At 36.9% G+C, this 14,217-nt stretch overlaps 1 protein-coding gene across 1 annotated transcript in view; it reads right to left on the reverse strand.

The window, feature by feature from the left end:
- PDE3B (phosphodiesterase 3B) overlaps window positions 1-14,217 on the reverse strand; it is a 174,163-nt gene that overhangs the window by 58,312 nt on the left and 101,634 nt on the right. Inside the window, exon 3 of the mRNA XM_021685778.1 lies at window positions 5,582-5,632. Within this exon, the coding sequence (XP_021541453.1) occupies window positions 5,582-5,632 (51 nt within the window). The remainder of the gene's footprint in view (window positions 1-5,581; window positions 5,633-14,217) is intronic.

Below are 14,217 nucleotides of genomic sequence, written 5' to 3' on the forward strand. Positions count from 1 at the left end.
AACAATTACAACAGTAACATCAAAGATCACTGACCACAGATCACCATAACAAGTATAATAATGAAAAAGTTTGAAATATTTTAACAATTACCAAAACGTGTTCGAGAAACATGAAGTGAGCAAATGCTGTTGCTGAAACAGTAAAAATAGACTTGCTTGATGCAGGACTGCTACAAACCTTCAATTTGTAAAACAAAACAAAACAAAACCTACCACAGTATCTGTGAGGTGCAGTAAAAGGGGTGTGCCTGTATTTTTGTTATTGTTGAGATTTTCTATTTTGTTTATTTGTAATTGCTTGTTAGAATACTGCTTTAAAATTTCTCGTCGGGGGTACCTGGATGGCTCAGTTGGTTAAACACCCAACTCTTGATTTCGGCTCAGGTCATGATCTCAGAGCCCCACAACAGGCTCCCTGCTCAGTGGGGAGCCTGCTTCTCCCTCTCCCTCTGCTCCTCCCCCTGTTCCTGCTCTCTCTCTCTCTTGCTCTCTCAAAAAAAGCAATAAAATCTTAAGAAAAAATTTCTTATCAGGTAATTCCAAATTTGATTCATCTTGGTGTTAAGCATTGATTGTTTTTTTCTCATTCAAGTTGCGATTTTCCTGGTTCTTGGTATGAAAAGTGATTTCTTTATTTTATCATCAACATTTTGGCTATTATCCTATAAGACTCTGGGTCCTATTTAAATCTTTTGTATTGGGAGGTGGTCTCTTTGTTTAGATTTAGCAGCAGGTCCTGGTCTACTTTTTCAGGCTGTGGTTCTAATGACAATTTAGTTTTCAGGGCATTCACAGTGGTATTTTAGTCTGTCTGATTGTTTTCTGGTGCCACTAGGGTTCCCACTGGTCCTTGCCACTACCTCTGTGGGTGAGGAGATGGGAGGAAGAGGGAGGAATTTCATCACATTGAGCCACCTGGTACCTCTCGGTGGGGCAAGAGAGTCTCCAGACCACAGGGACAAAGAGCACCTTCTGGACTAGACACATGTTGTGGCCGTATCCCCTCTGCCAGGCCCCCTGGCCACCCAGTCTCTCACTGGGTAAAGGGAGTCTCCTGCTCAGTAGGGAATGAGAATCCCTCCCTTGACCTCTTATTGTCAGTGGAGTTCCTGATCAGTTTTCCCTTGCTAAAGCAACTAGACTCACTTGGTGTTATTGGCAGGACTCTCATTTCATCTTGGGGAAGGAATGAGCCCACCTGAATCACCTTTTGCTGTTAGGCAGGGGTTATAAGAAACCCCATCACGGGACACCTGGGTGGCTCAGTCGGTTAAGCGTCTGCCTTCGGCTCAGGTCATGATCCCAGGGTCCTGGGATCGAGTCCCGCATCGGGCTCCCTGCTCCATGGGGAGCCTGCTTCTCCCTCTGCCTCTGTCTCTCTCTCTGTCTCTCATGAATAAATAAATAAAATCTTTAAAAAAAAAAAAAGAAACCCCATCACTATAGTTTTTCTCCATTACTGGGGTCCCTAACCAGTCCACCCTCCTCTTTCCATTTTTCAGAATTCTCCTTTGGTTGCCTCTTGTTACTTCCAGAGTTTATAGTTATACTTAGTGGAGAGGAGCAGGGAGAATTAAAGCTGATGATACATGCAGAGCATATAGTGCAATGTATGGTACATAGAGGTAAAGTACAGTTAAGTAGTACTATTATTAATATTATGGAGAGTGATGAAATAAAAATACAGATAAAGTGGCATCAGAGTTCAAAGAAGATACATAAACTTTAATCTGAATGGTTAACAGAAACTTTATGGAAGGGGTAGCATTTGAGCTGAGATATTAATTTGGTAGGATTTTATTTCTAAAGATTAGGGAGAAATAATTCTTTTACAATAAAACTAAAAATGTATTTGGGGGAGCTCATCAAGAAAGAATGCACATAAAGGTACAAAAGCAGTAAAAGCAAAGTACAGGGAACATAAAATTATTAAAGTACAGGCTTCTTTTTTTTTTTTTTTTAAGCACACTGGAAAATAAGGTTGGAGAGGCATGTGGGGACCAAATTTTTGAGAACATAAGATTCCAGGCTAACGGATATGAGCAAGGGAGAATCACAGATTTTGAGCAGGTTAAAGAGGAAAAGTAAAGCAAGGAAAGAGAAAGGGAAGTAATGGAGGGCACTGAAATGTTAGAGAAGGTGAAAAGACAATTTTTACATTAAGAACTGACAGAGATACGGGAAAAGAGCATTCCACGCAGGGAGACCAGCAAGTGTGAAGACCCAGAGGCCCAGCCTGCCTAGCTTGTTTGAGGAATAAGGAGGCCCAAGTAACTGGAGCAAAGTAAATGAAGGAGAAATTAGTACAACACGAGGTCAGAGAAGTAAATGGGAATAAAGTGAGGGACCATATTGTGTAAGGTCACTTAGGTACATGATAAGGACTTCAACTTTTATTCTGGGTGAGGGGAGTGTAGTAAGCAAGAGTGACAAATTTTTAAATCTGAACTTAAATTCCTATTTCCCATTGGCTTATATGTGGCAAATCTTGTTTCTGCCCAGAGAGTTAAGAATAGATTCCACATTTTAAAGGATGACTGAAGAGGAGGAGGAGGGAGGTGGCTGTGTATCACCTGCAAATACTAAAATATTTACTATCTGGCCCTTTATAGAAAAAACTGTGCTAAATCCTGTCTTACACTATAATTTCAGAGATACTGAGAATTCATTATTATATATTAACATAATATAAGCTCACATTTTTACTGAGTGCTACTATCCCACCAGGCACTTATTGCTGTTGTTGTTATCATAATCAGCCCTCTGAGGAAATTGGTATTATTCCCAATGTATAGATGACAAAATAGGTTCAGAGTGACTTAAGAGGTTTGCCTTATTTTTCAGCAAGGAGGTTGTATCAAACCAACTCTTCTGCCTAGAATAACTAGTCTAGAAAAGCTGAAATAAATAAAAATAGCAGCCATTTCAAGGCATCAGAGAACAGTCAAGCAGCTGGGCCTTGAAAGAACAAGAACTCAGAGTTAATAAATTAAAATGAATCCACCATACTGTGCTACTTTTTCCCTCAAGGACTCTGCTGCGGACTCATAACTGGCCGGGGCAGAGAGGATACGACACAGAGCAGTTAAGAGCCTAGGAAACAGCGGAGCTTTCTGTAGTCACAGGAGGCTGGAAGACCAAAACATCAGGGTTATCAAGACAGGCAGGGCTTTAGAGGCTAAGCAAGATCTCAGAGAGAAGAAAAAGCAGCAAGCTTGACTTCAGAGCTGCTTGCCCCTAAAGGCATTTGCCAATCTGCAAACAGATTGGCTGAGATGGAGAAAGCAAGCAAAAATTGTCAAACAGATCTCTATTTTGAAAGTAAAATAGAGCTTTCAGCAGTCTCAGCTGGAGAGAACAACAAAAAAAGGAGTTCCTAGAAAGCACCACTAACCAAACTGTAATAAGAAGAGACAGAAAACCGGAATAGGCCTAAAACTACTGAAGAAACTGAATCCATAATTTAACATTTGTTCATAAAAAAAGCTCCAAACTGGGGTGCCTGGGTGGCTCAGTCGTTAAGCATCTGCCTTCGGATCAGGTCATGATCCCAGGGTCCTGGGATCAAGCCCCACATCAGGCTCCCTGCTCCGCGGGAAGCCTGCTTCTCCCTCTCCCACTCCCCCTGCTTGTGTTCCCTCTCTCGCTATGTCTCTGTCAAATAAATAAATAAAATCTTAAAAAAAAAAAAAAGCTCCAAACTGAGATGGCTTCACCACAGCATTCTTTCAAACATTAAAGAAAGAATACCAATCTTACCAAATGTTTCTAGATAATAGAAAGAGAGTGAATATCCCACTTTATTTTATGAGGCCACTATAAGCTATTTATACCAAAAACATGCCAAGAACATTATGAAAAACAAGAATTATAGGCCAATTTTCTCATAAACATGGATTCAAAATTCCAAAACAAAAAATAAAATCCAGTGGTACATATACATATTATATATATACATATTTTTTAAATATCAAGCCCCGTGGCAGGCTCTGTGCTCAGTGGTGAGTCTGCTTGAGTTTCTCCATCTCCCTTTGCACCTCCAGCCCCCGCCCCTGCGCCCACGTGCATGCACTTTCTCACTGTCTCTCGCTCAAATAAATAAATCTTAAAAAAAAAGAAAGAAAGAAAGAAAAAGAGGTGAATGAAAAGAGGGAGGTTAGGTGAGCTAAAAAGGGAGAAAGGTGCCTGATATCACATATCAGTCTGTCTGACTACCAGTCTATGCTCTTAACCATTACTGCTTATTTATTTTTAGATTTTACTAATAATTTAAATACTCTTTTAATTGGAAACTGAGGATCTTGGTGAGTATGACTGATGAGAAAGTCCTTGTGTAGGTCAAAGAACCAGGCTTTTTTGGGTCAGAAGTGGGCTTCTTGATTTTACCTGACTGCAATAGTTATGTTTTTTATTCACCAAAACCCAGAGAATATTTTGTTCTTATGGGCTGTTGTGGCTCTCCCATTCACACCTTAAAAACAAAACCCACTGAAAGGAATATTCATTTTTCAAAAATTGGGATAGAGACAACTACATAAATCTAATTAACGGGTGTAATGTTTCTGTAAATATAAAGGACAGAGATTTGATATTTATTAATGTTTATCTATTAGTGAAAACCATCAGGTTTCAAACCAGCATATTATAACCTAATTATAATAAATATATTTTATATTACAAATAATTATATTTATATATTTTATCTATTTTGTTAATATTTATGTTATATACTTACATATAATTTATAATTATTATAATTTTTTTTTAGAATAGAATACACAAACACACATTTCAATACAATGGGAAAATGGGAAAAGATCTGTAAAGATATACATCAAAAGTTAACATAATTAACATAGTTATTGCTTGATATTTAGGAGTGATTTTTCTTTTTCCTCTTATACTTCTATTTTCAATTCTTCTGACATAAATATGTATTACTTAAGTGATCAAAAAAGCTTAAAAGTATATATGATTCCATTTATATATATAAAGTTCATAAATAAGCCAAATTAATTGCTGGAAGTCAGTGATGTGGAAAACAAAGGCAGAGGAAAAATTATTAAATTTCCTTACTACCTACAGCCCACTGACAAGTCCTTGAAACAGGCAAAGTGACATTCCTCCAGAGACTCAACTGACTAATACTTTGCTAAGGGCAAAAGGCAATCCTAGCTGACCCCCTTCCCCCACCCCCACCAGGATCCTGTAAGTCTACTTTAACATATAAAAATTCCTTTTGTGGGGGGCGCCTGGGTGGCTCAATCGTTAAGCATCTGCCTTCGGCTCAGGTCATGATCCCAGGGTCCTGGGATTGAGCCCCGCATCAGCTCCCTGCTCAGCAGGAAGTCTGCTTCTCCCTCTCCCTCTGCCCTTCCACCCCCATCATGTTCTTTTTCTCTCAAATAAATAAATAAAATCTTAAAAAATAAAAAATATATATAAAAAAATAAAAATAAAAAATAACAAAATGTCAAAAGTTTCATTACAGTATACTGAGACTAACATTATGTGTCAACTATACTTCAATTTTAAAAAAAGTTTCATTATCGGCATTATTAGTGATATTTACTATATTTACCTGATAATGAGGTTTATACCATTGCTTTAAGTCCCAGTCCCAAAGAATCATCTGGAAAAAAAAATACATTTAGTTACAAACCAGAAGTAAACAAATACATGTAAAGACAAAATGGAACATCTTCAATTACAGATACCTAAGATAGCTTACAGTTTGGGAGAACAATTGGGGATGTGAGAATAAAATTATCTATAGAAAGAATATTCCATAAATTATAGACCCTGTGATTGGGAAATCAAGAAAATTGTCAGAATAAAGTCACTATAATAAGATATATTAACTTTCAAAATATCCATTACCACAAAAAGGAAAATACAAATCAAAATAACACCCAGTTACTAAAAATACAAGAAAAATCACAAATCATCAGACACTCTCCCTCCCCCCCACCATCTTCAAAGGATCATCACTCATCATTCTAAACCAGTGTCCATGGGTGGTGCTATTTCCTTACTAATAAGGCAGTTCTCTCAAAAGTAGTAAAAAGCTTGTCCTTGGGGTTAGATTAAGTATAAAGTAATGGATTATAAAAAGCAACACTCAACCCTTCTGATATGCAGATAATTAGTGATGGTTTTCCTGTTTGTCTCCTTTATAGGCTATCAATGATAACTTCTTAGTCCCAGACTAGTATTTTCCTGTCCTTTTTCTCCCCAGCAAGCTTTCTGGCCACGTCTCCTTCCAATAGTCATTATGCTCAAGGAGAAAACATTAGCTTTAATTTGGCAATCTGTAACTGCTATCTATAATTAATCCTAAATTTCTCTTGAATTTACTTAATAAATAGGTCTCCTTTTGCCAAAATAAATTGATTATAATTTCAATTTTCTACATAGCTTTGAACCCTAGTCTCTAATTTAAACTTAATTTGTAATATAATCACCTGATTTCTATATACTGAACAATTTTTTTTTTCAAGTAAATTCTACCCCCAACGGGGGGCTCAACTCACAACCCCAAGATCAGGAGTCTATGGACTGAACCACCCAGGCTCACCCAAATAGTGAACTATTTGTGTTGTTTTTTATCCTTGGTTTTCTGTCTTCTATCTGCAAAAGATCTTAAAGTGTTATCCACTCTATCACTGGTCCAATATTTTATCAGGAGTTGGCATATTTTTTTCTGTAGAGGGACAGATAGTAAATATTTTAGGCTTTACAAGCCATCTAAAGTCACTGAGACAATCTTTTTGTTTGTTTTACAACGCTTTAAAATGCAAAAACATTCTTAGCTAGAGAGCCTTAAAAAACAGGCTTGCTGGCTGGATTTGGTCAGTGGGCTATATAGTTTGCTGACCCCTCTTTTAGATGATATACCCACCCTGAATCACTCAAAAAATTGTCAGTTGTCATTATCACCATCTCCTTGTCAACATCCTTGCAGAAAGTCATCTCTTGCCAGTGAAAAGAAACCTATTTCTTCCCAAAAAACATCCAGACATACTATAACTAAGTCTAAAACTCATGGACCAGTACCCACAGAATGGCTGTGGTATAACTACATGCAAAGTTTTTCATGAATATTTATATTATATATATAAATATATAATAGACTCATTAAATATATGCAGTATTTTATATGGCCCTAAGTGTAATCCTGACATAATTATTTAAGGTTGGGATTTGACCAGTATACATTCTAGATTCTAGAGACATTAATTAATGCAGATTAAAATGTTAATTACTTTCTCAGAACACTCAAATTAAGAGTAATGTAACTTGGGGCACCTGGGTGGCTCAGTTGGTTAAACAGCCGAGTCTTGATTTCAGCTCAGGTCATGATCTCAGGATTCTGGGACTGAGCCCTGCGTGGGACTCTTGAGCTCAACCGGGAGTCTGCTTGTCCCTCTCCCTCTACCACTCTGCCCCATTCTCTCTCCCTCTCTAAAATAAATAAATCTTTTTTTTTTTCTTTAAAGAGTAACATAACTTAAATCCCTAAGTTTCTTTTATACTTGGTATTGCTATGCTCCACTGACTGAGCCACCCAGGTGCCGCTACAATTGGTATTTTAGACCCAACTGCAATACTTTACTTCTGTCCTTAACTTAGCCTGCCCAAGTTTTCTTTTGAGATTGAGGATGTCAACTAGCCTATTCACCATTCCTCTCAACATTTGTAAATCTGAGGTTTTCTTAAGTCACCAATAAAAGCACAGAATAGATAGGCGTGAAGTCAGAGCCACATGATGGGTCACCAAAAATTACCTAGGAGATAGGCATCAATTCACTAATTTGCATTCTAAATCTACAAACTTGCCTAACTGTACTGTCCTCCAATCCATACTTCTACATTTCTTCTACAAAGTATGCCATCAAACAGTGACAAATGCCTATTCCTCACTTTCCCAATTCATGAGTCTAAGTAGAAGCTGATCTTTTCCTAAATCAAGCACATTTTCAGTAGGACAGTTTCTTAACATTGAGTCTTCCTTGCTCCCCACTTCATTCACCTATCTGATAATTAAATACTATCTTTTTAAACGCTTGTACTTTAATGCCAGAACCATATCTGTATCCATATCATGCATTCTTAAGGTAATCCTACCACTCCCAAGCAGGTGAAAATTGGTTCTTAGGAGACAAAAAAAAAAAAAAAAAAACCAACAACAAAACAACTTAAAAATAATAAAACGGTTGTAGCCCTCCAAATGCCAGGGTACATAAACAGAGAGACTGTTGATCTACAGTAGTAAATTTCATAGAAGAAGAGGAATGATTAGAGGGAAAAAAATGTCTAAAACAGCTCCTTAAAGGAATGATAATGAAAATAAGTTTGAGAAATACTGATATAAAGTAGTCTGGCTTCTGGCTTACAGAAGCAACATTAGCTTATATTCTGAGAGAGACAGGTTGAGGATGCCCACTCAGAAGCTGCGGCCGTAACACAAGAGGTAATGTTCATCTTATTCTAACTGCTCTTGGAGGTCTCTGTCTGAAATTCCCTGCACGTTAGGAACTGAAAAAAAGATACAGTGAAAGTCACAAACTGCTAGTAGATCATCTTCTGTTTAATCTGAACAACTAGCAATTAGTGATTTTGAGAGAACAAAATTTTTGCCTAAGTAGTAGAAGATGTATGGTCCAGGAATTCTGCAGCTAGGTATATATTAAAGCATTGTTATACCAAGTGTTCTCTACAGTAAGATAAAGAAAGAAATTAAGGGTACATGTTTAGAAATCTTTATAGCAATTTAACATTGCTGAAACATTTTTAGTGTATTTTATAAAAGCATTAATCCACAACAGATTAGGAGAAAAATCTTTCCAAAACTTGGACTTTGCTATACAGTTTAACCTAACTGCACATAGCTGCACTGTTTGGGGTAGCAAGCAAACTAGATATAACCTAAATGTCTATCCATAACAAAATGGAGAATACTCATACCATGGAATACAACGGTGAAAATAAATGAAGTACAGTTACATACTGTATAAATAAATTCCGGAACGTAAGATTGAGTAAGAAAAGTCACAGAAGAATACATACAGTATAATTTCATACATGTAAAATGTACTGAAATATACTTTTTAGGAATATAAACATACAGGAAACTATAAGAAATTCAGGACGGTGACTGTTTCTAAGGGAGAAGAGAAGGAAACTGGATCCGGGAGTGGCGTATAGGGAACTTCAAAGTTAGGGTATGTTCAAAATTAATGGTAATGGAGAGTAGCTGGTGTTTGTTATCTTTCATCTAAACTTTATGCATATTTTACAAGTATTTATGAAGCTTTACTTAAAAATTAAGAATTTAGGAAGGGAAAGAAGTGAAGACAGTAACTAGTGAAAACTCTTGAGAAATTGTGCTGTAAATGGCAAGAATGAAATGGGATAATAGTTGGAAAAGAACGTGGGATTAATACTTTTTGTTGTTGTGACATGGTTAACAAAAGCTCTAGGTCTAGGGGCGCCTGGGTGGCTCAGTCGTTAAGCATCTGCCTTCGGCCCAGGTCATGATCCCAGGGTCCTGGGATCGAGCCCCACATCAGGCTCCCTGCTTGGCGGGAAGCCTGCTTCTCCCTCTCCCACTCCCCAGGCTTGTGTTCTTTCTCTGTCTCTCTCTCTCTCTCTGTCAGTTAAAAAAAAAAAAAAAAACTTTAAAAAAAAAAAAAAAAAAAAAAGCTCTAGGTTTAGAGCTCGTCTGTTCCTGATAGGAATGATCCAGGACAGTAGGAGAACTAATAAGACAGCATAGATTGAGAGATATTCAAAAATAATGAAATCCTTAAGGAAAATACTGCTCAATGGCTCTATAATATTAGGACTTAGATAAAATTTAAACTAGGAAACAAACATAATACTCCATTATTAGCCATTATTTATCAGATTATGATCTATAAATCACTTGTTGTTCATCAGTGGTCTGGAATATTTAGAGGGAAAAAGGAACCTATGTAGTTTACATGTATTTCAAAATTATGAAATATAAGATTAATTCTGATTTCCACAGAAATCTCACCATCTTCATTGTAATAACTATTATATTCTTAAAAGCTAGGCAGGTGCCCTAAGGCCTGTGTTAGTCTTTACAAATCATCTTAACTGAAGCATTTTTATGTCATTGGAATATTTTTGTTTACATCTATTAAATTTGTATTCTTTTCCTTGTGTTGCACTATATCTCCAATCAAAAAAAGAAGAGGGGGAGGGGGGTGGGAGGATGGGTTAGCCTGGTGGTGGGTATTGAGGAGGGCACATTCTGCATGGAGCACTGGGTGTTATGCACAAACAATGAATCATGGAACACTTCATCTAAAACTAATGATGTGGGCGCCTGGGTGGCTCAGATGGTTAAGCGTCTGCCTTCGGCTCAGGTCATGATCTCAGGGTCCTGGGATCGAGTCCCGCATCGGGTTCCCTGCTCAGTGCAGAGCCTGCTTCTCCCTCTCCCTCTGCCACTCCCTCTGTTTGTGCTCTTCTATCTCTCTGTCAAATAAATAAATAAAATCTTTAAAAAAAAAAATAAAACTAATGATGTAATGTATGGGGATTAACATAAGAATAATAAAAAAAAAAAGTGGCTCAAAGTTGGTTTCCTAAAGCTTAAGGTGTTGATAAAAACAGAAACATAAATAACTCAGAATAAATGCTAAGCCTAGCTCAAGAACAAGACTCTAGGGGCAGCCTGGGTGGCTCAGATGGTTGGGCGTCTGCCTTCCACTCAGGTCATGATCTCCAGGTCCTAGGAGAGAGCCCCAAGTTGGGCTCCCAGCTCAGCAGGGAGTCTGCTTCTCTCTCTCTCCCTCTGCCTCTCCCCCTGCTTGTGCTCTCCCAAATGAATAAAGAAAATCTTAAAAAAAAAAACAAGACTCTAATGCAAATGGAATACAGATCTAATGCAAATACCACACAAATCCACAAAAATGAAAATATTACTAAGACATACAACAGTGACTATCTAAAAGCTAATTTTTTTTAGACTTGTAATTCATTTACCCTATATTCTTCCACATGTTTTCCACTTTGAAACTTTATCAAATAATGATAATAGGAAGCAATGGAAACTTTTCGGACATATTCAAACAAAACAAAAATCTTTTTGGTAAACCAATAGAATTTCTCTAGAACAAGAACATAATGCTTTCTTATATGAATCTGAAGATTTTCATTCTTAGAAGAGACAAAAATTATAGAGGCACCATCCAGATTCTGTGCTCCTCACTGCAAACACATATATTAAAAAAAAAAAGATAAATTATAGCCGAGAGACTTGTAAAACCAGCCACACAGACGATAAGCATTATGCTGGAAGAGAGAACACATCAAATAATTTCCAACATATACTTACCATATGACACCTTGGGGTATCACAGAATTGAAAAGGCATATGATGCATATGATGCCACATTTGCATACAGCAGATATTTCACTTTATTGCTGGATAAATGCACTCATGTGCTAAGTCTGAATCAACTCTTGTTATGTATGTGCAATACTTACAAGGAAGGGTGGTAGACAAGTTTTTATGTGTCTATCACTGAAAACTACAATATACTACAAATATACAAATATACTACAAGGGTATATTTCCCCCTATTTAATGATTATTTTGTGAACTCTGACAGAAACTGAGAAACGTATGTTAGAATATGTTCTGAGGAAATCAGTTATCTGTACAGCAAGGAGAAGTCTTGCTAAACAATGAGAATATCTCCTAACTGCAAGTTTATACACTACTTTATTCACAGAAAACAGCTAGTGGTTGAAACACATATGCTGGTCATGATTCAGCGTTTAAGAAATAGCATAAATGTAACTGCACTCAATTTTTGGCCACAGAGTATACATCCTTTCAGTGTGTTGTGGAAAACAGAGCAAATATAAAAATATTAAAAAACAAATATAAAATATAAACATAAATAGCAAATATAATAGAAGCATTTTCTTCAATAAAATGCACAGAACTTCTATTTCTCAAGCTTTTAAAGATTTGTTTTTGAGAGAGAGAGAGAGAGACAAGAGGGAGAGAGGGAAATCTCCAGCAGACTCCCGGCTAAGCCTGGAGCCTGATGTGGGGCTCAATCCCACGACCCTGAGATCATGTCCCCCAGCTGAAATCAAGAATCGAGTGCTTAACCGAGACACCCAGGCACCCCTATTTCTCAAGCTTTTAAGTATGATAATGGCCATTAAATTAGCAACTGACACAGCTCTGAAAATAATCTTCAGTGAGAAATCTCTTTACAACTATAGGATCCATGTTGAATCTGAGTATTCAGAACCAACAGCCAAAAACACTTGCTGCCTTTCATTGCCCAATTATGATTTTGCTTGGATTTTTCTATTTTAAGAGAAATAGAGAAAAGAAAAGAATCTGGTTGGATATAGAATAAATTTACAACACACAACCTATTTATTCTCATCAGTGAGCTACAACAGAGATACCCTTAATGTTGCAAACAATGTTCACTGATGTAAAAATATTGATTTTTTTAATTTTTAAAAATTATAATGAATCATTTTTATACATTCGTCTAAAATGGGCAGGTACCTACCATGCATACTGAATACATAGTATATGGTACATGGATATTAAAAGTTGAAGAAAAATTGGCGGAAACATTCTTTCCTCCCATATACTAATAAATAGCTCTTTTAAAGTCTTACTTCCAAGCAAACAGTGTATGTCCTATATATAATGTTGTTCCCAAGTCAGCAAAACTTTAGGCATCTAAACTTTAGTACCAATACCAAAGTAGATTCTGTAAATAATTTAAATATAAAAATAAATAATTTAAATTAGCTAAATTTCTAATCACCACAGAAAAAGAAGTTATGGTGGGTACGGTATGTTTTCAGAATACGGTTCTACTATATTAGAAGACACCATGTAATGAAAGTATGAAATTTTAATTGCGGTTTTAGGAGCTTCCAATATTTATTATGTTTCCTTCTCAGCTCATATAGAGTATCAGAAATTATTATATATTTTCAAACACTGTGGTTATCTGTTCAAAACTAATTTTAAAAACAGCTTTCTAAGTAGCGTATGAGGTATATACTACCAAGAAAAATTTTTTTTAGTGGATTTGATAAAGTGAACCCAAGACTGTGCCTTCATATAAATTCAACTCTGTGGTTAAAAAAAGTTGAATCCTGATAAGTTTCTGTTTGAATGTGTTTATAAGTCCAACATGCTTTACAGAGCTCTACAAAACCACCAATACCACAGTGAAATATCAGCAGCACAACCAGAGATGTTATCAGGTTCAATTACGTCAATGAGGTTTTATTTCATTGTTCCCTATGTAGCCAAAAAGAAAAACATATATGTGCCTTCAAGTCAAACTCACAGAACTGTTATACTTCGTGAAATTCAAAAAATATTATGGTACAGCTGTGAATTAACTGTTACAATACCCTTTATTCTCATATTTCTTAATTACATTTTACTTGAGCTTTGTGTGTATAAATCTATGCTAATGGAACTGACTGAATTTCAGTATTTCCCACTTACTCTATTTCTATGCCTTCCAACGTAGGCCCGATAAAGAAACCATTTAACTCTATGATTGTGTTTACTGAACATAAACCAAAAACATAAATGGATAGCCAAAGTGCTAAACTAACTAAAACTGTGCTTTCTAACAGTCTAAAGTGCAAACGTTGTATCCTTGACCCCTGCGGGACAGAGAAGGGCCCCAGGCAGAAGTGAGAAGCAGAATAAAGGTGTGTAGGTGTGTGTATATAGGGAAGGCGGCGGGCGGCCTAGTATTACTTGGATACTGCTCCTACGAATCCAACAATTCATATGATTATGGTAACTTAGACTGTATGCTATGTACCAGCACTGTGTTAGACACTTAATACATACTGTCTCCTTTAATCTTTACTAGAATTCTCTGTGGTAAGTCTTATTTCCCCATTTTACAGATGACACAACAGAGACTAAGAAAGGCTAAGCAGGGGCGCCTGGGTGGCTCAGTTGGTTGGGCGGCTGCCTTCGGCTCAGGTCATGATCCTGGAGTCCCGGGATTGAGTCCCGCATCGGGCTCCCTGCTCGGCAGGGAGTCTGCTTCTCCCTCTGACCCTCACCCCTCTCATGTGCTCTCTCTCATTCTCTCTCAAATAAATAAATAAAATCTTTAAAAAAAAAAAAGAAGGTATGATGCAATTATAGGGGCGCCTGGGTGG

The sequence above is a fragment of the Neomonachus schauinslandi genome, chromosome 11 (genome assembly GCF_002201575.2).
Source record: "Neomonachus schauinslandi chromosome 11, ASM220157v2, whole genome shotgun sequence".
Lineage (NCBI taxonomy): Eukaryota > Metazoa > Chordata > Mammalia > Carnivora > Phocidae > Neomonachus > Neomonachus schauinslandi.